Source organism: Puma concolor, chromosome F2 (genome assembly GCF_028749965.1).
Source record: "Puma concolor isolate L17-30 chromosome F2, mPumCon1.1.hap2, whole genome shotgun sequence".
NCBI classification, from domain to species: Eukaryota; Metazoa; Chordata; class Mammalia; order Carnivora; family Felidae; genus Puma; species Puma concolor.
The window spans coordinates 1218130-1243366 of NC_141684.1; the positions used below are offsets into that span (position 1 = coordinate 1218130).

The 25237-nt window shown below is 63.3% G+C and overlaps 1 protein-coding gene across 2 annotated transcripts in view; it reads left to right on the forward strand.

The window, feature by feature from the left end:
• Nucleotides 1-25237, forward strand: part of ZC3H3 (zinc finger CCCH-type containing 3) — a 96774-nt gene that overhangs the window by 48376 nt on the left and 23161 nt on the right. For both annotated transcript variants that reach the window (XM_086695802.1, XM_086695801.1), the window contains exon 5: nt 20985-21172. In XM_086695802.1, the coding sequence (XP_086551928.1) occupies nt 20985-21172 (188 nt within the window). The remainder of the gene's footprint in view (nt 1-20984; nt 21173-25237) is intronic.

Genomic DNA, 25237 nt, shown 5'->3' on the forward strand with positions numbered 1-25237 from the left:
TCCGTGCGCCAGCCCGTTGGGATGAGGGTTTCAACATAGGGATTTGGGGGGCACGGCGTTCGGTCCATCCAGGGAGCATCTGCTGTGAGGGAGCCCCCACGTGAGGTGGGTGCCTCCTCCATGTCACGGCCACGCCCCAGGCCCTCACGTGTCTGGTGAGGGCCCTGCTCGGCCGTGTGCACACAGGCCGCTCCTGCTCAGCCCAGGCCAGGACCCGTGACGGGACTAGTAGAGAAAACTGGGCGCCCTGTCCTGGGCCGGGTGCCCGCTCTGCTCACGGCGCTCTCCTCCCGTCAGGAGGCGAGCGGAGAAGTGAGGCGGGAGCCCCCACAGGGTGGTGAGTGTGGTGAAGCGCCGACAGTGTACCCGGGACAGACGGGTGCTCAGGGAGCCCAGAGAAGGCCGGTCTCGGGGTGGGGCAGGCGTGGTCAGTGTGGGCCGTGTTGCCAGGGGAGGGAGCCCTGCTCCTGGGCCGGCAGGGGTGTGGGGGGTACAGTAGGGGGGCTGCGGCCCTTCCTCCTGCCGAGCCCCTTCCCTGGCTGTGGCCACGGGGTTCGGGCCCGGGGCGTGTGCCGCGGCCAACCTTCTCTTGACTTGGCTGCCATGTTCCTGGGGGTGCCTGCCCGCACCCCCACCCACTCTCTGACATTCCGTCTCCCCCGTGCCCCAGCCGTGCCGTGTGGGCTCTGTCTGTGCACAGCCTGTACCGACAGCCTGAGAAGGTGCCAGGCCAGGCACGGCTCCCACTGCCCGTGAAAGCGGAGTGACCGTGGCCAACGCAGCAGGAGTTTGAGTTGGTTCTGGTACGAACAACAGTGTCTGCTTCGAGCGAAGAGAGACACCCGGCTGATTTCGCACGGGTGCCTATTCGGGCCCGGCCCGCTCTGTGCGACGGGCAGTCGGCGCTCCTGGTCTCCTGTCAGATGCAGGGGAGGCCTGGCCTGCGAGTGTCTGGGGTTCCGCCCATCTGGTGTGCCCGGGGAAGGGAGGGCACCTCTTCTGCCGGGAGACAGCAGGTGGGGAGGAGCCTCGGCGTGTGCTGCGGGGACTGCCCTCTGCCCCACACAGGGCTTTCCTTGCCGGACTCAACGGCGGGTGTGCGCCTGCGTGTGGCGGCTTGGGCTTCGTGTGTGTGACCCCCGGGAATGGCCTGTCCTGTGGGCCCTGGGGAACGGCTGCCGTCCACTCTTCCTCTCGACGGTGACAGGAGAGCCCACAGCAGCTTGCTCACGGGCCCCTGACCCTCTCCAGCCAGGGAGAACGGGGCGGGGGCATCACCGTCCACACTTGGGATTCCCAGTACCGATTGGGGTGGCCAGACCTGCGTGAGGTGGGGAGCTGCCGCGAGGGCCCAAGGTCGGGGGGGGGCGTTGGGCCCAGGCCCGGGGCTGGTCCTGCCGGGGCGACCGGCGCCACACCAGCCCTCCTGGTCCCTGTCGCTCACCTCCGTGTCGGCGGTCCCCTCGAAGGGCGGTAGGGAAAGTGAGGTGAGCCACCCACCTGGCGTGAGCCGCACAGTTGGCTGTGTTGACATCCAGGTCAGGAGCTCTGACCACACAGTGACACCGTGAGCCCGGGGCTTCCGATGGCTCTGACGGGGGCTTCCGAGCGCTGCGTGCTGCAGAAGACAGCCCCCTGCCCAGGCTGGAGCTGGGGCGGGGGGGTGGGTTGCGGCTCTCAGCTGGGCCGTACCTTGGCTCCTGGGTGTCGCGGTTTGGGTCGGGCCCTGGCAGAACAGGCGGAGGCCCCCAGGAGGTGGCTGTAGCGGCCCCTCCCAGCCCTTTGCCTGGTCCGCCCGCTGTCCGAGGTCTGTGGTGGCTGCCCTGGATGGGGTCACCCTGCCTGTCTGGAAGCTGTGGCCCAGGAGAGGACAGATCCTGAGCTGGTAAGTCGCAGAAGTGTCCTGGGCCAGCATGCCCGGAGGTCCGGCAGGCCCGGGCGGTGGGCTCTCCTGGGCCTGTCTGTCTCCGTGCATCTCAGCCAGGCCTGGCTGTGGTGAGAGGGACGTGGCCGGGCACGGAAGGGGTCTCCCCCGGCATGCACAGCATGGAGGAGACCCCGAGAAGCCTGAACAGGCAGAACAGGTTCAAGTGCAGAGGCTTGACGAGGCCCCAGGGCCTAGCCTGGGATAGTGGGTGCCATACTCTGGAGCCCATTGGGCAGCCTAGACTTGGCGGTGCTGGGCTCCTGCTCCAGGGCGTCTGGACTTGCTGACTGCATCTGCCTCTGCCCAGCTCTGCGGATGTGCTCTGTGGCTTGTGGCCTGAGTGGGCCGTGTACTGCCCCCCTCCCGCGTCATGCCCAGTACGTTGCCTGGATGGTGCCCGTTGCCGCTGACCACCCATTGAAGCCCAGACGGTGAATTCCAGGGGCCGCCGTGGGGGTCGGTATGTTGGGGAGGGTCAGGGTGGGTCCGGGGCTGTCGGAGAGGGAGGTAGGGAGAGGATAGTCACAGCGTCCTCACAGGTTTCTTGCATCTAATTTTTGGGGGTAAACACTTTGGGTAAAAAAAATCTTGGGGTATGTCATTTTGATATACTTTTGCACGTACAGAAAAGTTGCAGACCTTGTATTGTTCGCCTCAGTTCACTGACTGCTTATGCTTTGCCCCATCGGCTGTATCATATTTCCCCTCTGTGTTCATATACGACCATTTGGATGGAATTTGCAGACCTGGTGCCCCTTGACCGGGTGCTGCAGTGTGGTCCCTGAGATCCGGGAGGGCTGCCTGGTTTCAGAGCTGGTGTGCAGCCCCACGGCGGTTGGGGGTTGCATCTTTCCAGCATCCTTGAGGCTGGACCCGGCCCTCAGCCTCGCTCCGTCTTTCCTGACGCTGATGTTTTGGAGAGCGGAGGCCAGGTGCTTTGTGTAGCGTCCCCGGGCTCGGACGCCTCCTTGCGAGGAGACTCAGATCTGCCATTTCAGCAGCAATGTCACGGAAGTGCTGGGTGGCCTGGAGGACCTGGCGTCTGGCTGCCTGGTGCCGGTGGGGGGGGGGGGGGGGTTGGGTGACCTGACTGCCTGGCTGGCGGCCCGTGTGGGTCCTCAGGCGTTCGTGGGGAGGCGTTGGCCCTGCGTACAGCACCCTGTTCTCTGCTGGGCTTTACCCATGCATTCTAGACCCTTCGTGACTTTAACCCTGTGTCCTTTTGTACTCGCTGCGTGGCATCCTACCAGGAACCGCTGTCCCTTATCCCCCGTTGCTTGATGTATTTGTTCATCTGTTTATGCTAGCGTGGCGTCGGATTCGTCCTGTATCTGATAGGCTGTAACCTGTCACCGTCGTGACTCGTCCGGCCCTCAGTCTGTGCCAGCCTGGGCTCCGGGGCCCCTTCTGTGGCCCGGGTCCTTTCCACACGGGGCGCCCCACGGAACTTTTGCTCTGCCAGCTCGGAACCAGCCGTCTGTCACAGAACCTGGCTCCTCGTGGTGCAGTGGCTCTTGGCTGCCCTCAGTCCCCCACAGCCAAGGGTCTCGTGGGCCTGGGGTGACAGGGGCACATACCAGGGCCGTCCCGGCTCGGGGTGTATGTCTTTGCCCCCCGGCCCCGTTGAGTGCGTGTGTGGACCCAGCACCTGGAATTCATGCCATACTGCCAGTTCCGGCTGGGCACGCTTCCTTCTGCCTTCCCCTGGGGCGTATCTGTGACTGTCCCCCATGGGGGACACCTGCTCAGTAGAGCTTGACGTCTGTGTCTAGTTCTTCTCGGCTGACATGGACGCCCGGGGTGGCGCACGAGGCTAAGTGTCCGGCTCTGAGCTTTGGCAAACGCCGCCCCTGTGCGGCTCGGCCCTCCGTCGACGTCGGGGTGTTCTGTCGCCCAGAGTGCTTCTGCGCTGTCCCCGTCGGCAACCCACACCCAGGAAGCCCGTCCCGCCTGTCCGCACCGTGGATTTGCAGACTCTCGAGGCTGGATCTGGAGCGCTCCGGCCTCCGACCCTGGCATCAGCACCACACAGCTCGTGGCCCAGGCCCTCCCGTTGCTCCCACCCCTGCTCGTCTGTGCTCCTCCCGGTGGACAAGTGAGTTATTCCCACTTCGGGACGGGAACCAAGGCAGCCGACTCTTCTCCCCCGGCTCTGCGTAGACCCGTGTTCCCGTCTCCCCTCAGTGCGCGCCCGGGAGTGGGGCTGCGGGGACGCGGGAGGGTGTGTTTGACTCCACGTGAAACCGCCAAGCCTTCCCCAGAGCGGAGGTGTCCTTTCTGTCCCCATTACGGCACGCGGTGTTACGGTCTTTCTGATTTTCATATTTTCCGTGGCAGCATCTGGTTGTGGTTTAATTTACATTTCCCTGACTTCCCACGATGTTGAGCACTTACTTGTGGGCTTACCTACGGCCGTTTGGGCTCCTTGGCCCATTTTTAAGTTGGTTTGTCCTTTGTTCTTGAGCTACGGGAGCACATTTGTTTCCGGCTGTGTGTCTTCCCTGCCAGTTCAGGCTTCCCTGGTTGAATGTGGCCTTGTCTCCTGTCCTGGAGTCTGGTGGTGGGTGGTAGGGGGGCCCTCGGTCCTCTGGGGGTTGTGCCCCTGTGGCTGCCGTGCTGCCGGTCTCAGCCCCGAGTTCAGTGTGCAGAGTTAGGGACATCTCCCCCCGGGGGCTCTCACCCGGCCCTGGTCTCTGTCAGCATGGCCGTGCCCCGATTCCAGGAGCCTCCCAGGAGCCCTGGAGGCTGCGGTCTCCCTGGGGGACCTGGAGCTCCCCAGGGAAAGCCCGGCCTCTCAGGGCCCCACACAGGGGAGGGTGGGCTCCCGCGTGGTGCTTGCGCACAGGGCACCTTTTTTTTTTTTTTTTAATTTTTTAACGTTTGTTTATTTTTGAGAGAGAGAGAGACAGAGAGAGCGAGCATGAGAGGCAGAGGGGCAGAGAGAGAAGGAGACACAGAATCCGAAGCAGGCTCCAGGCTCTGAGCCGTCAGCACAGAGCCCGACGCGGGGCTGGAACTCACAGAGTGCAAGATCATGACCCGAGCCGAAGCCGGAGGCTTAACTGACTGAGCCACCCAGGCGCCCCAGCGCACAGGGCACCTTTGCTGGACCGCATCGCACCCTCGGCCCTCACACACGTCCCTCTCCAGCCCGGGGCCCCGGCCTGGTCAGAGCACAGCCTTTCTTCCACGCACGGGGACACCCGTCCACTGCCGCCTGTCCCACTGCCAGGCAAAGAAATGAGAGCAGGAAGTTTGGCCTGGGGATGACAGGCACTGAGGCTCTGGCCAGAGACCAGGGCAGGGCCTCCCGTGGGCCCCAGGGCAGGGCTCTGGGAGGGAGCCTTGGGGGTGACCCCCGGGCCCCGCCCGCTTCCCCATGCCGTGCTGAAGCAGGCCTCCTCTGGCAGGTTTTTTAGAATTTTATTTTATGAGAACAGGCGGTTACGGCTCCCCAAGTACCGTAAAAGTTAATGTGATGGCCTCCCTGCGCCTGTGCTCATTTTTATAATTTTTTATTTTATGAAACAGGACAGGGAGCTTAGTGACTTATTACTATTCATTTCGTTTCAATGCAGTAAATATTGATTCAGTTGGGGGTTTTCAATTTAAACCACTCGGCGATTATATAAAATATTACTGGCCTCTGAAATTATGCTTACCGATCCCTTCGGCTGCTCATTAAGGAAGGAGTGCAATTGTAGGTCCCTCTGCCTTCATCATTCTAATAAATGGGCTGAGGTGTGCTTCTGCTCGGGAGGTGCTGCAGAAACCGCTGGCGGGGGCCTGACAGCGAGGATGCAACTCTTAATTTGGAAGTCGGTTCAAAGCGCGCCTCGGTTATTTATTTATTTCTCTGTCTGTTTGAAGCACGCAGGCCTTTCAGCTGTCAGCAGCCCCGTGGCAGCAGGGCTGAGCACGTCCTCCGGAGGCCGGGACACCTGCCTGTGCCCCTCGGCACAGTGTGGGGCCGGGGGCGGGGGTGGAGGGGTAGGGCGGGGGTGGGGATGTGGGGTTGGCCCGGATGGGCGCTGAGGCCGGGACACCGTCAAGGGACACCTCATCTCCCTCTGGAAGCTCATCCAGAGGAGGGGACCTTTTCCCAGTGACACTGGTGCCCAGCCCCTCGCTGCAGAGCTGGGCCTGGGCCGCAGGACCCCGAGGGGTGAGGAGAGGGTGTCTCGGTGCCTTCCTGCAGCCTGTGCTCACGGTCAAACCTGCCCAGTGTCGGACAACACGTCGAAGCCTCCCCGGAGCCCCCGTGGCATCAGGCCCTCAGGACACCAGCACAGGCCAGCTGGTCCCTCTGGGTCTGGGGTCTGTTCACACGTTTGGTCCCTGTCCCTGCCTCTAAGATGGCCCCATGTGGTGATGGAGGACAGTGAGAGGGTCAGGAGTCCAGGTCTACAGCCCCCAGGAGAGGCTGCGCTCAGCTGGGCCAGCACAGTGCCCCGTGGCCCCTGTGCCCCCTGGCAGGGGCGCCTCAGCCCTATTCCAGGCTGCTTCCTCCTTGGCTCTGTCGGGGGTTGGCACGGGGGTTGGGGGGGTATTGGCATCAGTTGTAGGATGTTCACGTGGCGGGGGGGCCAGGGGGGTGCTGAACTGCCATATCCCTGTCAGTCTGAGCCTCTGCCCGTTCTCCTTAGTGGTCACGTGGCCCCTATGACCAATGTCCCGTCCCCCCCCGTCTCCCCCCCCCCCCCCCGCTCCGGTGTTTGTGTCACCACTTGGGGCGTCGCTAGCCTTGGGGATTGCTGGTGTCCAGCCTGGGTCACAGACATCGTAAAAAGTATTTGTGGTGAGACCACGTCAGAAGTGGCTCCCGGTCTCTGTGGATGGCGTGGGCGGGGAGGGGCCCCAGAACAGGCCTGATGCGGAGGCCTCGTGGGATAGGAGGGTGGCAGACACCATGGCCCCCCGCACCCCTCCCCCCATCTGCTCTGTCTCAGGCTGGGACCTGCCCGTCATGCAGGGCTGGTCACCTCCTCTGGGCCCGTGGTGAGCTGGTCCCTGGTATCTGTGTCCCAGAGGGCCATGCTGCTGGGTAGGAAGCCCTGGTGGGGCTGGGGCCACGGTCGGGGCAGTGGGGCACTCATACCAGCACGGCCTCTGTCATCGCCGGCCCCCTGGTCCTGCTGGTCTCACGTGTGTGAGTGTGTCTCTGGTCTTCTAGCCTTGGCCACTCTGTCTTTGGCCTCTGCCCTTCCCCTGTCATCGCCTCCACGTGTCTGCGTCCCTCCCATCCCTCCTCTCTGTCCCTGCTTCTCCGCGGGCACATTTGTCCCCGTCTTGCTCCCACTGCCTGGCACTCTTTGACTCTTACCGTGGGGAGCTGCATCCTGGTACCTTGGCCATGCCGTGGGTTCCAGAAACAGGGAAGGTGGGCTTCCCAGTGAAGGAGGGAAACCAGGACGAGTAGGTGTGCGGGGATTTTGGGCCTGCGTGCGCACGGGGCTTGGCCGTGGCTGTGAGGCGGGTTCCAGCCCCTCTGGTGGCCCTCCTGCCTCCCCATCGCTGTGCCAGCCCTGACGGGTCCGCACTCTCCCCAGCTGTCTCCCACCCCCGACGTGCATGGGCCCTGGGCCATCTGCCCCTGGGTGGCCCTGTTGGCAGGCTCACTCCCCCTCGCCGGGGTCGGCCCGTGTTGCCTGCTGTAGCGCACGCACTGTGTCTTGATCTGTGTGACGCGCACGTGGCTGCTTTCCTCTCTGGAGACTGGCTTGAGTGGCCGAGTCCTGCCAGCAGCTCTGGGGGAAACGGTAGGAAAGGGGCTGGGCCGCAGGCGCCTCGCCCCCTTGGGAGCAAACCCTGAGGAGGACAGGACCCTCTAAGAGCTGCTGCTGCCATGGCTCGCCCACAAGCCATGCTGTGGCCTCCCCTGGGCCAGCAGTAACCGCATCGGCCAGGTGTGTTTCATGACAACACGAGACCGTCCCTTGGTGTGCCGGAGGGAAGCTTCATTCTGAAAACAGCAGGACCGTTGGGAGGGGAGCCTAAGAAGGTCCTGGCAGGTATCTCCCCATGGAGCCTGGGGAAGATTGTCCTCAGGTTGTGCCTGGGCCCCTCGGCCACGCCTTGCCAGCACCGCGGGCCCTCGTGTGACAGCACTGGTGACCCTGATGTCCCTGCAGATGAGGAGCAGAGGAAGCTGAAAATACTGCCTCTGACAGGAAGAAATAAAACGCCCTTGTCATCCAGTGGTACCTGGGTGCCTTACATAGTCAAACACCGTTTTAAATATCACTTTCATCCTGGTTTTAGAGGCGGTAGTAAAGCGTCACTCGCATAATCAATATCACATTCAACTCTTTGCGTGTATCAACTCTTCAGCCTGCTCTTACCCCAAAATATGGCTCCCCTCTCGGGGCTGGGCCAGGGCGTGTGGAGACGGTGAGGCAGACACTGCTCCAGGGGCTGGGGGGCACAGGAGAGCGGGTTCCTGTGTCAGCCGAGGTGTCGGGGCTCACCGCCACCGAGGACCACGGCCAAAGAGCTCCTATAAGCACGTGCTGGCCTAGGCGGCCCGGCTGCCACCGCATCCCAGGGCCGCACTGTGGCACCCACAGGTTCTCTGGGGGGAGGCTCCTGTGGGGTGCAGGACAGGGCCAGGTGTCTTACCCGTGCCAGGGCTCTGGCAGTTAGCCTCACCTCTGCCTCCCTGCTCCCCACCTACCTTCCCCACTTCCCTCCCCCACCCCCACCAGTGGCATGGGGCATTGTCCTGAGGCATGGGACTCCGTGAGCCCCTCCTCTACTGCCCTTCCTTCGGGGGCCTTCCCTCGCCCTTCTGGGCTAGGACCAGGGTCTGCGTTGCTGAGGCAGGATACAGCCCATCCATCGCCCATCCCCTCCTCCACTCCCACCTGGCACCCTCTTAAGGCTGTCCGAGGGTCTCTCTGCCACCACACGCTCAGACTGGGAACTGGGAACAGCTCAGGGGTCCTGGGGATGTCTGAGAGGTGTTCTGTTTGGGTGGATGGGGGCCGCAGCTGCAGAGACCTCCTTGTGCTGGGACAGGCGCAGTGACCCCTGCGGGCCCTTTCTCTAGCTGCCCCCCCCCCCACCCCCCCGGCAGGGTGACCACCATGGCCAGGGGGAGCCCTGACCCCAGCTTGTGCTGAGCCTGGCTCAGGGCCCGCACCTCTGGTGCCCCTATCTGAGAGCCAGCGGGCAGGTACAGGGTGGTTTTATTTTCCTCTGACTTTCCTCGAAGTCAGCAAGGTTTCCCTGGCTGCCCCGCCCACTCCCCAGAGTAAGGAGCCCCGGTTTAATTTGCGGTTAGATGTCTGTTAAGATTGCGTCCACTTCCCAAGTCAGCACTTAATTGGCAAGGCACTTGATTTAACAGCGTGGGAGCCTCCACCGGAAAAATGGCTTGAATAAATCACCGCCTGACGCCAGAAAATAGATATAATCTCAGCATTAACTACATTAATAGTAGCAGGAGCCGAATTAAGAAAGCCATAAAGCATAGGCGGGGGAGCATAAATTATGGCCCCAGCTCTGTCCCCTAGGCGGGCCTCTCTCTTCTGGGGGCGGGGCAGCCGAGAGCCGGTGGGTCTCGCCCGGCCCCGCCCCGCCGGCCCCGCCCCCCGCCTCCCCCTCCCCACCCCGACTGCGGTGGGCGGGGCCGGGCCCGAAGGCTTAGCGCCCCCTTTGCCCCCCCCCCCCCCCCGCGGGTGCTCTGAAGCATTCCGCACCTTGCACACACGCACACCCCTCCCCCTCCCCTGTCCCCAGCTCCTACTTCGGTTCGGGCCTGGCCAAGTGCTTTCCACCTGGAACGTCCTCTGTCTAAGGCTGTACCGCCAGGTGCTAGCGCCTGTCATCCACACAGTGCTAGAACAGGGAGTGGGCGCGACTCGGGCTGGTGCCAGACTCAGCTCCCACCTGACTCACGACCCCCGCTGCCTCCACGTCCTCCCTGCGACACGTGGCCTTTGCCCTCTGGTCTGCAGACTGGAAGGCTACTTGGAGGAGTGGACATTAGTCTTGCTGGCTAGGTGGACACACCTGGATCACCAGCTGGGCACCCTTCAGGCCTGGCAGCTGCAATTCCTGCTGTCCTTGTTCTTCTGCCTGCCAGGCTTAGGCTGGTTGCGGGGGGCGGGGAGGGCCTGCAGCGCCCCCACGGGCCTTCTCCCACCCTTCTCTGCCGGAGCGCCCACCCGCTGCCAGAGGCTTTTCGACTGTACTGGAGGAGAAAGCTGTCCGATGTTAATTTCAGTTTTATTTGTATTCTTTGTCAAGTTCAACATTTCAGATGTTTACCGTTCATTTGCCTCTGGCCTGTTTCTAACAGGTTTGCAAGACTCTTTGAGTGCTCAGGCTGTCACCCCTGTTTTATAGACGGTCCGTCGTTTCTCACTTTGAATTCTGCCTTCCAGTTTTGTTCATGAGGATTTTTAACAGATCTTTTTGCTTTTCCGTGTACTTAAATCTGCCAGTCTCTTAAGACTTAGCCTGTTGATTTGTGTAGAACAGGCTTCCCCACCTAAGATTATACAAGTTCAGTTATATTTTCTTCTAGTGCTAGGGTTTCAGATTTTACACTTAAAGCTTTAACCTACCTGCAATTTATTCGGGAATATGCTGTAAGATTAAGGTTCAAATTTAATTGTGTTTAATGGCTATCTGGTTGTCTCAGGACCATTAAATATCAGACTTTTCTGTTATTTAAAAATGACGCCTTTATTGTGTGGAAATGCTTGTTCCTAAACTTGGCTTTCTGCACAGATCTCTCTCTTTAATTTTCCCTTGCAAAACGTTCGTGGTTTGTTTGTTCGGTGGTCAGTTCTGTGGACTTCTGTCCTGTGTACCCACCACTCAGGTCAGGTCTCCCACCCCGGCCCACACGGTACCCCCCCCCCCCCGCCCCCCACCCCCTCGGCCATTGTCAGGCCACGCTAGCCCTGCCTCCGAGTTCTCGAGCTCTCGAGCCCCGGGGGGATGGAGTCACACAGTACGTGCTGCTTGGTGTCCGGCCGCATTTGCTCATGTTCATTATGGCCTGAGTGACCCCATGTGTGGCTGTGTGTGGAGCTGGGGCCTTACAGAGGTCATTGAGGTTAAATGAAGTCAATGGGGCGGGACTCTCATTTGGCAGGATTGCGTCCTTCTCAGGAGAGGAAGAGCCACCGGGGCTCTCCCTCTCCTTCTCAGGAGAGGAAGAGCCACCGGGGCTCTCCCTGTAGACTTACAGAGGACTTGGGGACAAGGTGGCCTGTCAGCAGCCAACCATGCTGGCTCCTTGATCTTGGACCGTAAGAAAAGAACTGAGAGAAATCGATTTCTGTTGTGTACGTCGCCCCGCCTGTGGCTTGAGACCCCGTCGTTCCCGGGCCCAGACGTGTCCCCGTGGGTAGCAGTAGCTTGTTCTCCGTCCAGGCGTGTGGACGCACCACGGTGCGTGCGGTCACTGTGCTTTCAGTGGGTCGTTCTAGCCTTGCTGGGCGTGTCGCCGAATAGCTCGGAACCCTCGTTTCCTTGGACTTGCTGCCTCAGAGGGTGGGGGTGCTGTGCGGTCGTAGTAAGGCCGCTGCCCCGCAGGGGCTGTCCTGGTCGGCACAGGAGCCCCCCCAGCCTCACCAGCACCTCCTGGGCCCTGTCCTCCCCTTTGTGGCCACGCTGGTGGACCGTGCCGGTCTCTCACGGAAGTCTTAATTCGTGTGTCCCGGTGACTTACAACGTCGAGCATCTGTCCCACCTTAATGTCCGCTGTTGTGCCCCTTTGTGAAGTGTCCCTTGGAGCCCTTTGTGCCCCTTTTTATGGATCTGCTGGAGTTCTTTACATCTTATGGATCGTTTCTCAGATCTTCTCATGGTCTGGGGCTTGTGTTTTAACCGTGTCTGATCTATCAGTCTTTTTCTTTTATGAGCAGTGGTCTTGTGTCCTGTGTAAGAAATATTTGCCTACCCCAACGCCATGTTTTCTTCTAGAAGTGTGACTAGTTTACCTGTGATTCTTCTTGAAGTAACTTCTACTTGTGATCTAAGGTAGGGGTCACGGTTCCTTTGTGTCCCCACAGAGATATATTTATTGAAATGAGCCCTCGGCTGTGCCAGAGTCCAGGGGACCAGAGACCGTGCCGTCTCTGGACTCCGCGTCCTTACGACTAACCTTCCTTGCCTTCATCATTCCTAAATGTTTGTTCCTCCAGATGAACTTGAGAAACCTAAGCTCAGTTTCTCAGCCTTCCCCAGCCAATCAGCCTCCAAAGCAGCAGAGTTGCATTTAATTTGTTTTTAGGTTTATTTATTTATTGGGGCGCCTGGGTGGCTCAGTTGCTCAAGCGTCCGACTTCGGCTCAGGTCATGATCTCACGGTTCGTGAGTTCCAGCCCCACATCGGGCTCTTCTCTCACAGTGTGGACCCTGCTTGAGATTTCTTTCTCTCTCCCCCTTTCTCTCTTCCTCCCCACCCAAAATAAATAAATAAACTTCTTGTTTTTGAAATTTTTTTGCTTATTTATTTTTGCGAGAGACAGAGTGAGCACACACGTGGGAGAGGCAAGAGAGAGAGGGATAGAGGGGATCCGAAAAGGGCTGCCCACTGCTGGCAGGGTGCCCTGCATTTCATTCTCCTAGCCCACCCACCACGCAGGAACCCCGCCCACCGGCGGGGACCCCCCCCCCCCCCCCGCCCCCGGCCGCTGGGCTGCTTGCTCATCCCACCTGTTCGAAGTGTTGCGGGCGTGACGTTCTAGGGCTTCTGCACCGCCGCTGGGCACACCTGCTGGGGTTGCCCTCATGTTTAAGTGTGTTGCTTTCTTTCGTATGCTCCAGCCTGCTCTTGTGGGGGTCTTGGAAGTCTGTGCCTCTCCCGCAGTCCCCCCGAAGGCAACTCCCTGTTCGCCTTCTGGCTCTTGAGCGTTGGCTGTTGAGCTCGTGCGCCTTTTCCTGGTGTTTGTGTGGTGTCTGCGTGGCCCGCTGAAGACACCGGCCCCTTTCCAGGGGAGCCAGGCTGCACTTGCTCCGTGATCCCCTCTGGTTGGGGGGGGGGGGAGGGAGGCACCTGGCTCTTCCACCCCCTCAGTCCATGAGTCCCCTCAGGTGGACACGAGGGCTCCACGACGGTCAGGGCTCCTGGCATTCTGTGTGGGTCTCGCTATGTTTTCACTTTGTCACGTGCCTCTGGCGTGGGCTGCCCCCTGGCATCCCTCAGCCCAGCTGTGTCCAGATGCTAGGGCCCCTTCATGACACATGCAAGTGTGAATGCCCTAGGGGGCCACCCACGAGGGGCAGGGGTGGCTCATGTGTGAGACCAGGGGTGAGGAGGGAGTGCTGTTCCAGGTGGAAGGTGCTGGAGGCGAGGGACACAAGCTTGGGGGTGGAGCTTGCAGGGGGGATGTGGAGCACGGGTAGGGGTTCAGCCTGGATGTGACTGTCCCTGTGGGTGACCTCAGTCCTGCACTGCGGTCAGGAGGGTGGTGGACAAGACGGGCCAGGTGGCTCAGGCCGGGTTCCCTTAGGAGCTGTCAGCCAAGGAGCCAGTGAGCCAGGTGGGGTCTTGACCTCCTGAAGTCTTCGCAGAGAGTCCTGGGCAGGAGGTACGGTGGGTGTTCTGCTGCCCGAGTCGCCCTCCGTTGGCTTGCCCCTAGCGTGGAGTGTCGGCCCGATGCAGTTCTGGGGGCTGGGGGAATGGTCAGCCTGAACTGCACATGCCCAGCGAACAGGGCGGGGGGCAGGGGGGCAAGAGAGAGATGGTGAAGGGGCAGGTGGAGAGAGAGGTGCGGGGGGTAGACAAGGGAACAGAGAAAGGGCCGGCCCTGCCCCTCACCGCTGTCACGGGCCAAGGCGGGCCTGGGCTGACGACCTCACGGGTCCAGGGCCCTGCCCCCGCCCCCAACCTGGGCGCCCGCCCTCTGCCCCTGGAGCTGGACTCTGCTCCAGAATAGGGCCACTGAGGCCCAATGCCTGGTTTTTGTAGCTAACGTACAAAACGCCAATAGCTTCAGCTGAAATGGATTTTTAAAAGTGTCATTTTATGGAGAATTTTACTTTCCATCTTGTTGTTTATTAGGCTCTTAAAGGGAAAGCTTGTAATGCATCCATTGATCGAAATACCAATTGAATAGATGTGAGCGCATAAAACAGTCCCGGCCCCTCGTAATGGAGCCGCGGCATTTGTAACGGAGGCAGCACAATTAGCACTGCCCACCGGCACGCCACTGGCCAGGGGCGCCCTGAGTCACTGCCGTCCGTTACTGGGGAGACACGGACGGGGGTTCCTCAGAGCAGCAGCACCTCAGTGATGAAGCCCTCAGGTCAGCCCCCTGCCCGTACCCCCACCCACCCTCCGATTCCACCCAGGCCTCAGCCTCCACCCGGACTGCCCCTCCCCACTGGACAAGGCTGCCGCTCCCCCGCCCCAGGTCACATAGCGCCCCCCCCCCCCCCCCCAGCTCCCACCCAGGCCCCTGGCCCCTTGTCTGCTGCGGGATGTGTCCCGGAAGGCCAAGCCGTCGGCCTGCCTCCGACCCACGGTGGCCCGAGGACGTGTAAGGAGGTCAGCGTGCAGAGCCCCCGGCTAGGCACAGAGCCCCAGCCCTGACTCACCGGGATTGGGGGTCCCTGGAGCTGGCCTTGGGCCACATCGCCCTGGGGGGGCCCGTTGTGTGGCTGGAGGAGGATCTTAGGAGACCAAGGTTGCCACGGTGGTCATGAGGCCTGTGCCATCTGCCAGGTCCCTGGCACTGAGCCCTGTTTCTGAGACTCCTGCCTCTGGCCTGCACTTCGGCCCAGCCTCTCACCTCCCACCCTGCCGGTCCTGCCTGGGCCCCTCACCTGAGACACTGTCCCCCTCCCCCTCAGAAGTCTCCCCATAGACCGCCCAGCATTGGTGGCCTCCCCCCGCCTACTGCCCTGGCTCCGGGCCGGGCACACATGTGAGCGGGGCGCCGGGTGCTGCTCTGGGGGCAGAGTGGGCCACGGCCGGGTGGGGGGCAGGCCCCTTGCAGGCCGTGTGGGCGCCCTCAAGCCCCCCGAGCCGAGCTGAGGTGGCGCCCGTCAGCGTTTCCGTGGAAAGCCCACTTAAGCACTTTGCAGCCTGTCACGGTGGCGGCTGAGCCTGACCTACTTGGGATTCGCTGTGCAGAGCCGCCTCCCCCGGGCACTGCTTCTGCTGACGGCGCACTCCCTGCTCGCCTCGAAGCTTCGCAGAACCGTGCTCCATTTCCTGAAAAATGCTTCCCCGGTTGTTTTCTCTGCTCCCCAGCCCGCCTGCCCGCCTCCTGCTTGGTCACCACTGGCTTGGAAGGCCTGACCTAGAGAGGCCGCCGGGTCCTCGGCCACGCACTGACCCTGCCCCAGCCAGCGGGGGTTGGAGGTTGAGTTCCGGCCAGGAGCCTGGCGGAGCCCCTCTGCTGGCACCCGCGCCCACGCTCCTGTGTGTGGTCACCTCGGCCCTCTGCCTCCCCCGGCTCTGCCCAGCCGGCCCCGGACAGTGGCCACAGCCTCCTGCACTGCACCCACCCGCCGTGCTCACCCCCCCCCGATGGTCTTTCCAAAGGTCCGCGCTCCCTTGTGCTCCCGCCCCCGCCCCCAGCAGCACCGCCTGTGCGTTCAGGCCCCTTTGTTCTCGGGGAGCCCCTGCTGCCCGCTCTCCCTGCCCGACTCTTACCTGAACCGACCCCAAGAGGGCCACGGTGCGGGGGACCCCAGGCGGCACCCAGCCCCTCCCTCCTGGTGTACCCCTGTGCCCAGGTCAGGGGCACCGTGGTGAGCAGGGCCCGGTGTGCCAAGCTGTGATAGAGCACTGTATGGGGCTGGCGGCCCGTGACAGCAGGCCGTGGGGGATCGGACAGGCTCCCTGAGGTCCTGACCTCTGAGCTTGGTCTCAGGGATGGCCCGGAGAACAGGCCTAGAGGCCCATGCAAGGAGGGGCCACAGTGCCTTCCAAGAAGCAGAAGTGTCCGGTGTGTCTGGAGTCCTGGCTGGTGGGGGGGGGGGGGTCTGCAAGCCCAGCTGGCAGGGTCTCCTGACGGAGCTCCCCATGAGGAGAGCGGGGGCTGCTGCAGTGGGTCAGGGGAGTGGGGGCAGGACTTGGTCAAACATGCTGTTTTCAAACCAGCTGGTGGGACAGGGGGGTGCAGGGACCCCAACAGGGAGCTCTGAGTCAGGGTGGGGACCCGGCCTGCATCTGGGGGGTGAGAGAGCAGGCCAGCTCAGGTGAGGCGGGTCCCTCGGTGACTGCGGTCACTGGCTGGGTGAGGGTCCCCAGGGAGGGGAGGGGTCTGTGTGGAAGGTGGGGGCAGTCTGTGGGGCCATCCCGACTCCAGGAGCCCTCGCTGAGGGAGGCGGGAAGAACCCACCGGCAAAAATGCCTCCGCGGGCCTGACAGCGTTCACTGCGGGCAGGTGGCCACCGGTTCCCGCCAGTGACTTTCCATCCAGGTGCGCGGCCTCCGGTCCTGCACACGGATCTGTGCCCAGCCTTTGTGTGGCCCGTTGGCCTGGCCCTGTCCCCCAGTCTGGTGGGCCCACGTGGGCTGTGACGTGTGGTTTCCTTGGGGAAACCTGAGGACTGCCGGGAGCCTGAGTGGGGGCTGGGGTCCCCTCAGCTGCAAGGTGGCTGTGCGGGGCAGCCTGAGATGGTATTTGTTGAAAGGTGCCTTTGGGCCTGGTGGGGAGGCTCCTAGTTTGGGACGTGCGCTGTCCCGGGCTTCTTGGAGGTTGGGACCACCCCACCCCTGCCCCTCATCCACTTGCACCTGAGCCTGCCCCTGGCCTCCCTGGCCTCACCGGCTGTGTCCTCAGCCCTGGGTCTGGGGGCGGGGGAGCCGGGTGCGCCAGGGCCTCAGGAGGGCGGGCAGGGTCCTTGTGCTCACGTGTTTGGGAGCCTGTGTGCCTGTCCGCCCCTCACGTGCACGCGCTAGCTGGAAGACACCATGAGTGGGCCCATCTCCGCAGACCCAGCGGGCAGGGGCGCCCGCATACGGTGTTGGGGGCTGCGTGGACCCGTTGTAGGCAGTGTCCACAGGAGATGCCCAGAGGGTGGGGAGTGTGGCGTCCAGGGTCAGGAGATGGGCGAGCACCGTCCTCCCTGGCTTCTCGGGAGAGCGGCCCTCTGTCTAGGCCAGACCCTGCCGTCCCTCCTCTCGGGCGCCCCCGGGGGGTGGCCTCCGTGGCCTCAGGCTGGAACTTGCCAGCTGCTCCCCAGGCAGCAGACACGTGGACAGCTTTTCTTTTTAAACCTACTTCTGTGGTGTGTGTGTCTGTCTCCCCATTACCACTGCTTTTCATTTAAAATGTTATCTCCCCCCACCCGTTCCTCGTGCCCCCCCGGGGGGGGGGGCGACGGGGCCCAGCCCTCACCCTGGTGTAGTCAAGGTTATGGTGATAAATCCTGGGGCATTGTCACTTCTATTCGGAGTAAATTGGCTGGCCGCTTTCGGGCTGAAGGAAAGATAATTTGCTGTAGTATTTCAAATGGATTAGAAATGGATTTGAAGGGAAAGTTCATGCCTCCCATTACAAAGGCGAGAAAGAGGACTATCTTAAGGCACGGTTCCCTCCCTGGCCTTCATTATCCACGCTTAATACCTTTCCTATTTTCCAGCGTTAATGAAATTTCCTGGCGGCGTGGGCCTGCCGGACGGATGGGAGAAGCCTTTAGATCTGAGGCTCCTGTTGTAGAAAAGGAATTACAGGGCCCGTGCCGCGAGGGCAGGCGCGTTCTCCGGGTCCTTGGCCCGGCTATTATCTCATTAATTTTATCCCCTCTTCTCAATACAGTTGGTTTCCAAAGGCTGTCCTCTCCATTAGGGTAACAATTTACTGGAGTGCCGTGACACCCAGGCACTGAACAGCTACAAGGCAGCCCCTGCCCGCCCGGCGCCTGCCTGGCCACAGGTCCCAAGTCAGCGAGTGGAACCAGCCGGGGTGAGGGAGGGGGTCCTGTGCAGCTGCAGGCTGGGCTGTGTGCGGGCAGGTGGGCCTTCCCCAGCCCAGGCCAGCCCTCCCCGAGTTCTGTGGCTGCGTCCACCTCCTCCAAACAGTCCTGTGGCACCATGGGGCTCCTGCGTGGGCCCCTGGAGACGGTGGGCCCCGGGGCTGTTTGTGGGGGCAGCCCCGCACCCTGGGCCGTGCGCCCACCTGTGCGTAGACCATCCACTCTGAGCCAGGGCGTGAGAACCGAGCTGCTAGGCCTGCAGCCCTGCCAGGTGGCCCGTGGTCGTCCCATAATTGCCATTCAGACCCAGGGGCGTAGTTTTTTGGGGGGAGAGGAGACCGATCTCTCAATCTTGGTCCTCCATAAGAATAAGTGTGGGAATAATCAGCGATGTGTGAGGTATGCCTTGTAGCCAAGAAAAACCACGGAGGGCACTTCTCCCAAGCAGGGCGTTGGGTGTGTCCAGTGCCTAGCTGGGGAGCCAGGAGCGTGTCCCTGGGTCCTACTCTCAGGGAGAGCCGTTAACTCCCAGACTGAGGCTCTTCTGTGTACAGAGCTGTGGGATGGGCCTGGATGGGACCACCCTCGGGGCTGGAACGCAGTCTATCCTGAAGCTTCTAGCTCCTTCTAAACTGAGAGCCTGCCAAGCCTCCCCCTCCACAGGTCCCTGCCTGGGCCTGGTCCCTGTCTGCGGCTTCACCTGTGTGACTGCCCCAAGGAGTGGTGAGTTGTCCCTGTCTGGCCTCGGCCAGGGGCACGTGCCTGGGGGTGAGCTCCCTCACCCCTCGAAGGGCTGGGTTTCTGGGGCATCCGGGGAGGGGGGTGGATCCTGAGGTGCCGGGCCCAGGGAAGGGGGTGGGGCACGTGTCTGCCTGCCCACCTGTCCCTCATGATTTGTGGCGTCCTGTGGTGTGGATGGGGTGCAGGTATGGTGGCGGCCCAGGAGAGGAGGGTCTGTGCCCCGAGGCAAGGGGCAGCTGAGAGTGGTGCCCTTATTCTGGTAAGTGACAGCTGTGCCATCTCGCTGCGCGGCCTGCTGGGCCGTCTGGGGTCTGGCCCTGAGGGCTGAGTGTGCTGTGTGCGCGGGCTGGGCTTACTGCCGGCGCACTCGAGCCCCAGGGCTGCAGAGCGGAGGCTTCCCAGCTGCCCCTCTCAGTGGTGACACCGCTGAGGGTTCTGGACGTCGTGGGGCTGGGGGCCAGGGCTGTTGGCGGCCCGTTGGCCTGTGGCTGAGCCAGCTGTGGTGGCCACTCGCCCTGAGCTCAGCTCTCTGTCGTGGGGTTAGGACTCAGGCCAAGCTGTGCCCTGTGCACAATGACCCCGGCGCCCTCGGAGGGTCCGGAGCCACCTCTGAGCTCACGGCGTTCTGCCGCAGGTGCGGGTTAGGCCCCACCCTCCTCATACCTTGGCCTGACCTCTGAGCCAGCCAGGGGGACAGGCAGGTACTCACCGGACACATCAATACCCCGAGACCAGGGTGGGTAGAGCTGGGGCCCCAGGGTCTGAGGAAAGCCTGGAGGTCTGTCTTCTCCCCCAGAGGACACCCCCCCACCCTGCCCTCTTTCTGCCAAGATGTACCCTGTGCAGGGACAGCTGGGGCCTGTAGGGCACGCATGGCACGAGCCAGGCCGGCCGCGGTCCCTTGGCGGGACTTTTTCCCAAGATTGGTGTCTGTGAACTTGAGTTTTAATTAAGGGAAACTGGGTTAAGTGCCGTCGGGCTGCGGTGTCCTCGGCCCTTGCTGCCTGGCCTGTCCTCACACTGAAGCTGTGGGTCTCCTGAGCTCGGCTCGCTTGCGCACAGGATCCGTCTAACGTGTCCTCAGAGGCTTTGGCTGGCGAGAATCACCCCCGAGTTGCAAAGAGACCAAGGCCCAGGGGGCCATGTGGTGAGGGTGGCGTCAACCCCCCAGCCGCGATGCCACCACCCCTCCACCAGCCTGGGTGCCGCCGGGAGGCCCCGCCCCGCCCCGTCCCGTCCCGCCCAGAAAGGGAGCTGCAGGGCCGTGGGGTGCGCGGCGGCATGAGGACGTTGGAGAACCCGAAGGGAAGGCGCCATGGCGCTGCTCTGGGCCTGCTCACCAGGTCCCCGCTGCCGGTGGTGGTGGTGGTGCCCGCGGCCAGGCCCACCCTCCTCACGCCCTGCCCTCCTGCTGCTGGCAGGCACCGGCACTCACAGCCCCAGATTTGCCAGTGGGGCGCAGTGTGGACGCTTGGCGGTAATAACATTATGAGCAGAGTCTGAGCTAATATGGAATTAAGGTCAATTTGCATAAACAAATTGCTGCTGAAATGTGTCCTGAGGGGGAAAGGCCCCACACCCTTCTGGAGTCATGAAGCTGGCTAGTCTCCATGCCGGACGCCCTGGGTGGGAGGCCCTTGTCCCCTCATTTGGGTGGCAGCCTGCCCGTGTGACCCCTGGGGGGGCGGGGAGCGGGTGGGCCAGAACAGCCTGGGGGCCTGCGGCTGCTGCCCACCGCAGCTGTGGTGTCTGCAGGGGAATGTCTCTCTAACTGGGGGCATCCAGGGCCTCCTCCCGATCCACTCCGCCCTTGGCTTCCCCGGGGGGTGCCGGTTTCTGGCAGGACGGGGCCCAGGACCCTGTGGGAGGAGAGTTTGGAGGGAAGGAGTGGGCAGGTGTCCACCAGGGCCATCCAGGCCCTGGTCTGCCTTCCCTGCCCGGGTCATCCACTCAGCGAGTCCCGCAGGCTGTCCCACACCCCTTCCATCATCTCCCCCGTCTTTCTCCCACATGGCTTGCCTGCGTGGGGGTCTGTGAGGGTCTCGATGCTGGGCTCTCGTGTGGTGGATAGAGGGGCGGGGCAGGACTGGCCGTGGGGCCTGCTGACCCCAAAGCACCTGCTGTCCCAAAGGCCAGGCTGACGTGGGCTGGAGCAGCGTCTGGGGGAAGATGTTCCCAGGCAGTGGTGACGGCCACCAGTCTTGGTGTGGACCTCAGGAGCCTTCCCCCCACAGTGGACCTCCCTCAAGAGACGCTGTCAGAAGGCCAGGGCCTGGACAGTCACGTGCAGCGCTATACATGATGGAGGGGGAGACTTGTCCCCTACCTGCGCCCCTTCAGCCTGGCTGAGTGGGGTTGGGGACAGTGGGTGACGGACTGCGGGCGGCTGGGGCCGGACCGACTGGGCATTTCTCTGTCTCTGCAGGTCTCTGGTGCTGAATCGCCTGCGCCCCACCACCGGGGGTGGGAAAGCACAGGCCAGCCCCCCTCGGTGGAGGAACAAAGGCTACCGCTGCATCGGAGGGGTCCTTTACAAGGTGTCGGCCAACAAGCTCTCCAAGACCTCCGGCCGGCCTGGCGGCGATGGCGCCACCAGGCCCCTCCCGCGCACAGGTGAGGCTCCTCGGAGGTGGGGGCCAGGAAGCCTTTGGGCCTGGCTCCTGACTCCCCACCACGCGTCGTCCATCGTGGGCGGCTGCTGCGGCTCGCCCGTGACCCCATGTTCCCAGGGAGCCGATCCCCGTGAGCGCTTCCCAAATGGGCCACGGCCCAGGCCGGGAGCTCATTTTTCCCTTCAGTGCTTGCCGGGCCCCCATAGCCGTCCCTGTCGGAGCCGACGGGGCAGCCGGAGCAGCCCGGGCACGGATGGGGAGGCCTCTCGGCCCCCACGTCCCCTGGGGAAGCCCCCACGTGCACTGCCTCTCGCTCGGCCGAGCGGGCCCTGATTTTCCACGTTTTGCTCCTGGACAAAGGAGATGAGCCAGGTATGGTGAACACGGTCCTGGCGGGCGAACACCTGGGGCCACGGCGCCCTGTAATCTCATTGGCAATGCCTCCCGCTGTGTCTGGAGGCAGCCGCCGCCGCCACCACGCATGCCCCCGCGGCCTGGGGAAACAGGCCGAGGAGAAGGAAATGCTTTGGATTCGCTTATTATACAAATTAACTAGAAAATATTTGGGTTTCAGTCCAATTTTACCCCCATCCTTTTCTGTCAAGAAAAGAAGGGTGAGGTTGCAGGCAGTGTGGGGCCTGCAGAGACCCAGCTGCTCCCGGCCCCCACCCCCCAAAGAGGCCTGGACCAGGGGTGAGGCGGGCGTTGGGACCATCTGTAGCTTGGGGGCCCTTCCTGGAAGCCCTGCCCAGCTGTGTCCCCAGGGCCTCTGTACGTGGGACTAGGGGGTGGGCGGCGAGCGCACTGGGCTGCCCAGGAGAGGCACTGGGGGGGCCCGAAGGCCACGGTTCTGCTCTGTCTCTCTGCCTCAGTTTCCCCATCCCTTTCTCAAGGGATTGGGCTGTGTGATCTGAGGGCCTTTCCACCTTGGCCTCAGCTAGCTGCCCAGTGGAGGAGCAGGTTCAGAGCCTTGGCTGGGCCTCCTTTGGGGACTCAGGCCCCAGGGCGTGCCACTGTGGGTGAGCAGATGGCCCCCTCCCCCTCAGCCAGCCCATGGCATCCGTGCTCATGGTCTGTGAGGCCCCACACGTGGCCGCCGGTCCTTCTCTGGGCTGTCCCTCCCGGGCTGCTGTGTGGGGTGGACGGAGCCACAGAGGGCTGCTGGGCAGCCTTTCTGCGGAGTGATATTCTGGTCGGGCCCGAGCAATAAGGCCCGTTCTGCTGACATTTCCTCAGCACCCTCACCTCCTGTCGGCCCCGGTGATGCCGAGGGCTGCTTATTCACACCGGGTGTGAGGGACTCCTCCCTGGCCCGGCCAGACATCATCATTGGCCGTCCTGGCATTCACACTGTCTACAGCAGGGACCCGAAGTGGGTTGTGGTTTGGGGCTGCGTGTGGGCCGCTCCACGTGGGCCCTGACCTCAGGCGGGCTGGTGGGCCTTTGGGGGTGGGGCCGCACCCACCACCCGGCCCCTCGAGTCCACGGTGGGAGGAGGGGCACCTGGAGGCAGAGAGGAAGAGGCGGGTCTGTGCCGCGTGGCTGCCGCTTGAGGGACGGAACAAGAGAGGCGAGCCAGAGCTCCCGGGAGACCCCGGGCCGCCCGCTGCCTTGGGGTGGGAGAGCAGAGAGCAGAAGGGGCTGTGGGGCTCCCCCTCCCTTCCCGGCATAGGCCGCACCACACCTGAGCAGACGGCTGTCCTGTGTCATCTCACTGCGGAAGGCGCCTCGCTGAGCCCATGCCCCTGCAGGTGCACAGCCACACAGCATTCCAGTCTCCTCGGGACACAGAGCGGGACAGAGCTACGGCCTCACCGCGTCGGGTGTCCCGGCCGCCTGGCCTCGGGCCATAAAGAGAGGACGCAGGCCTCAGGGTACAGGCAGGGTCCCGGGAGCCCCCACCCCAACTTCAGGGCAGGTGGGGGCCGGAGGCAGGACTTGGAACGCAGACCACTGGGTGGCATGTCCCGGGTGTGAGGCAGAGCTGGAGCCAGAACCCACCGAGGACCCCCCCCCCCCCGCCCCCGCTGCCTTCAGCTCCAGCCACCCGGACCCCCGACTGCTTGCTGTGGAGAAGGTAGGCCGCCCCCAGCTGCAGGAGCTCCCACTGGCCAGTGGCCTGCTTAGACGAATAATAATCAAAGAAATCTCTCCTTTTCTGTCAGCAGAACTCTGACCCCGGCAGGGAGGTAGCCCGCCCCCATCCTGACTCTGGCTCCCAGCTGCTGGGCCTCTCTGGGACAGTGTTGGCCCCTGGTTGGGGTCCCCCGAGCCACGGGGAAGGTGGAGGGCACCCTCCTCCCCCCGAGCCCAGTGACCACGGACTTCCCTCCCGCTTCTCAGGCCTGCCCACCCGCAGGGCCCAGCCCCGGGGGCCTCTCCTTGTGTGGTTTGGCCCCCGACCTGGGTGCACCCGGGTGTGGGCTGCGGCTCATGCTCCACCAGGCCTGGCGTACGTCGCGGACCCAAGAGCCCGCTGGTCCCTGCTGTGGAGCAGAGGCCCCAAGTGTGTCTGCCAGAGCCACCTCCCCCCGCCTAGGCTGCGGGGCCGGCCCCCAGCTCCCTGTGCTGAGAGGGCACAAGAGAGGGCTGGGAGCCACGCACCCAAGGCCCCACCCCGCTGCCTGCCTCCCTCCCGGATGCCTCTTCCTGGGGCCCCCTCCTCCGAGGGCCACGATTTCCTGGGAATGGCCGGGCCAGCCGGGGCGCTGCGGGGCTGCAGAAGCTGGCTGTGCTGCCCGGCCGCTCCCTCTGACCCCAGAGCCCCTGCCTGGGCTCGCTGGCCTGTGAAGGGTGAGGCGCTGCCCGGTGGGGGCTGGCAGGGGTGGGGCCGCGATGCCAAGCTCGCCGGGTCTATTTTGGGAAGATCCCCGGGCAGCGCAGCTCTCGGAAGGCTGGGCACCGCCTGCTCCGCGGTTGCCGACGGTTTTCAGCCGAACGCTGCAGCGCCCGCAGCACCTCGCGGCCTCTTTTCCAGCAGCTGCTTTATGTGCATGTTTTAACACCGCTCGGGGTTTGAACAGTGCCTCCCGCTGCGAGCCCCACACTGGTATCTTTTTAAGAGCAAACCACGGAAAGGGGAGTAAACCTGTCCCTTCCCCGCCCCACCCCCTCAGACACCAGGCCTGACAGGCAGACACATGTTGACCGTGGGCCCTGGCAGGAGCAGATGGCGCCACAGAGGCACCGGCAGCCTGGGTGGCAGCCCGGGAAGCCGCGCTCCCAGCAGCGATCAGATTGCACTCCGTCATCCCCGGGGCGGGCAGGTGTGCGAGCACCTCGTGCCACCTGGACTGGCCTCCAGCCGGTACCCCAGGACCTGCATCCCCAGCTGGGGAGCCGGGACTCCGCTGTGGCCCCGGGCCACCCAGCTCCTCTCCGCCCTGCTCCCCACTCCCCGCTCTGGAACCGGCCCCGTTCCCGTCTCGGCCAGCCCCTGGGCCTGGGCCCCTGGGCCCCTGGGCCAAGCAGTTCCTTCTCAGTGGGGGTCTCACCACGCAGCCCTGGAGCCACCCCGCTTTAGCTTGAGGGGACTGAGGCTCAGAGAGGGGCAGACACTGGTCAGGGGACGGTGGCCCTGAGAGGGCACATGGAGTGTTTGTGTGGAGTGTCCACTGAGTGGTTAGGGCTTGGCAGCAGGCTAGATGTGGAAGGGGGTGCCTGAAGGTCCAGCCCAGGGGCCACATGCAGTGTCAGAATGCTTGCGTGACCGGGTCTGGAACTCTGGACGGGACTGAGCCGAGCGGGTCCTGGCACAGATCGTCCTGGGGAGGCCGAGGGAGGGGCCTCTGGGTGGCTGGAGGGCCACCTGCCCAGGCCTCCCATGCAGCTCCGATGGGGGCGGCTCAGAGCCAGGCAGCTTGGGGACATCCCTTTTTAAGCCTGGATGCTTTGTCATTGCCTCAGGTCCCTAGAATTTCTGAGTGATGTCACTTCTGCCTCTCGCCACCGGATCCATTTCAGCAGCTGCCTGTGGGAAATGGAATCTGGTCTGGGAAGGTTCACATGTGTGTTTGAGGAACATCTGAGCGGTCTTGGGCCCTGCCCGGCCCACCCTGGTCCTGGG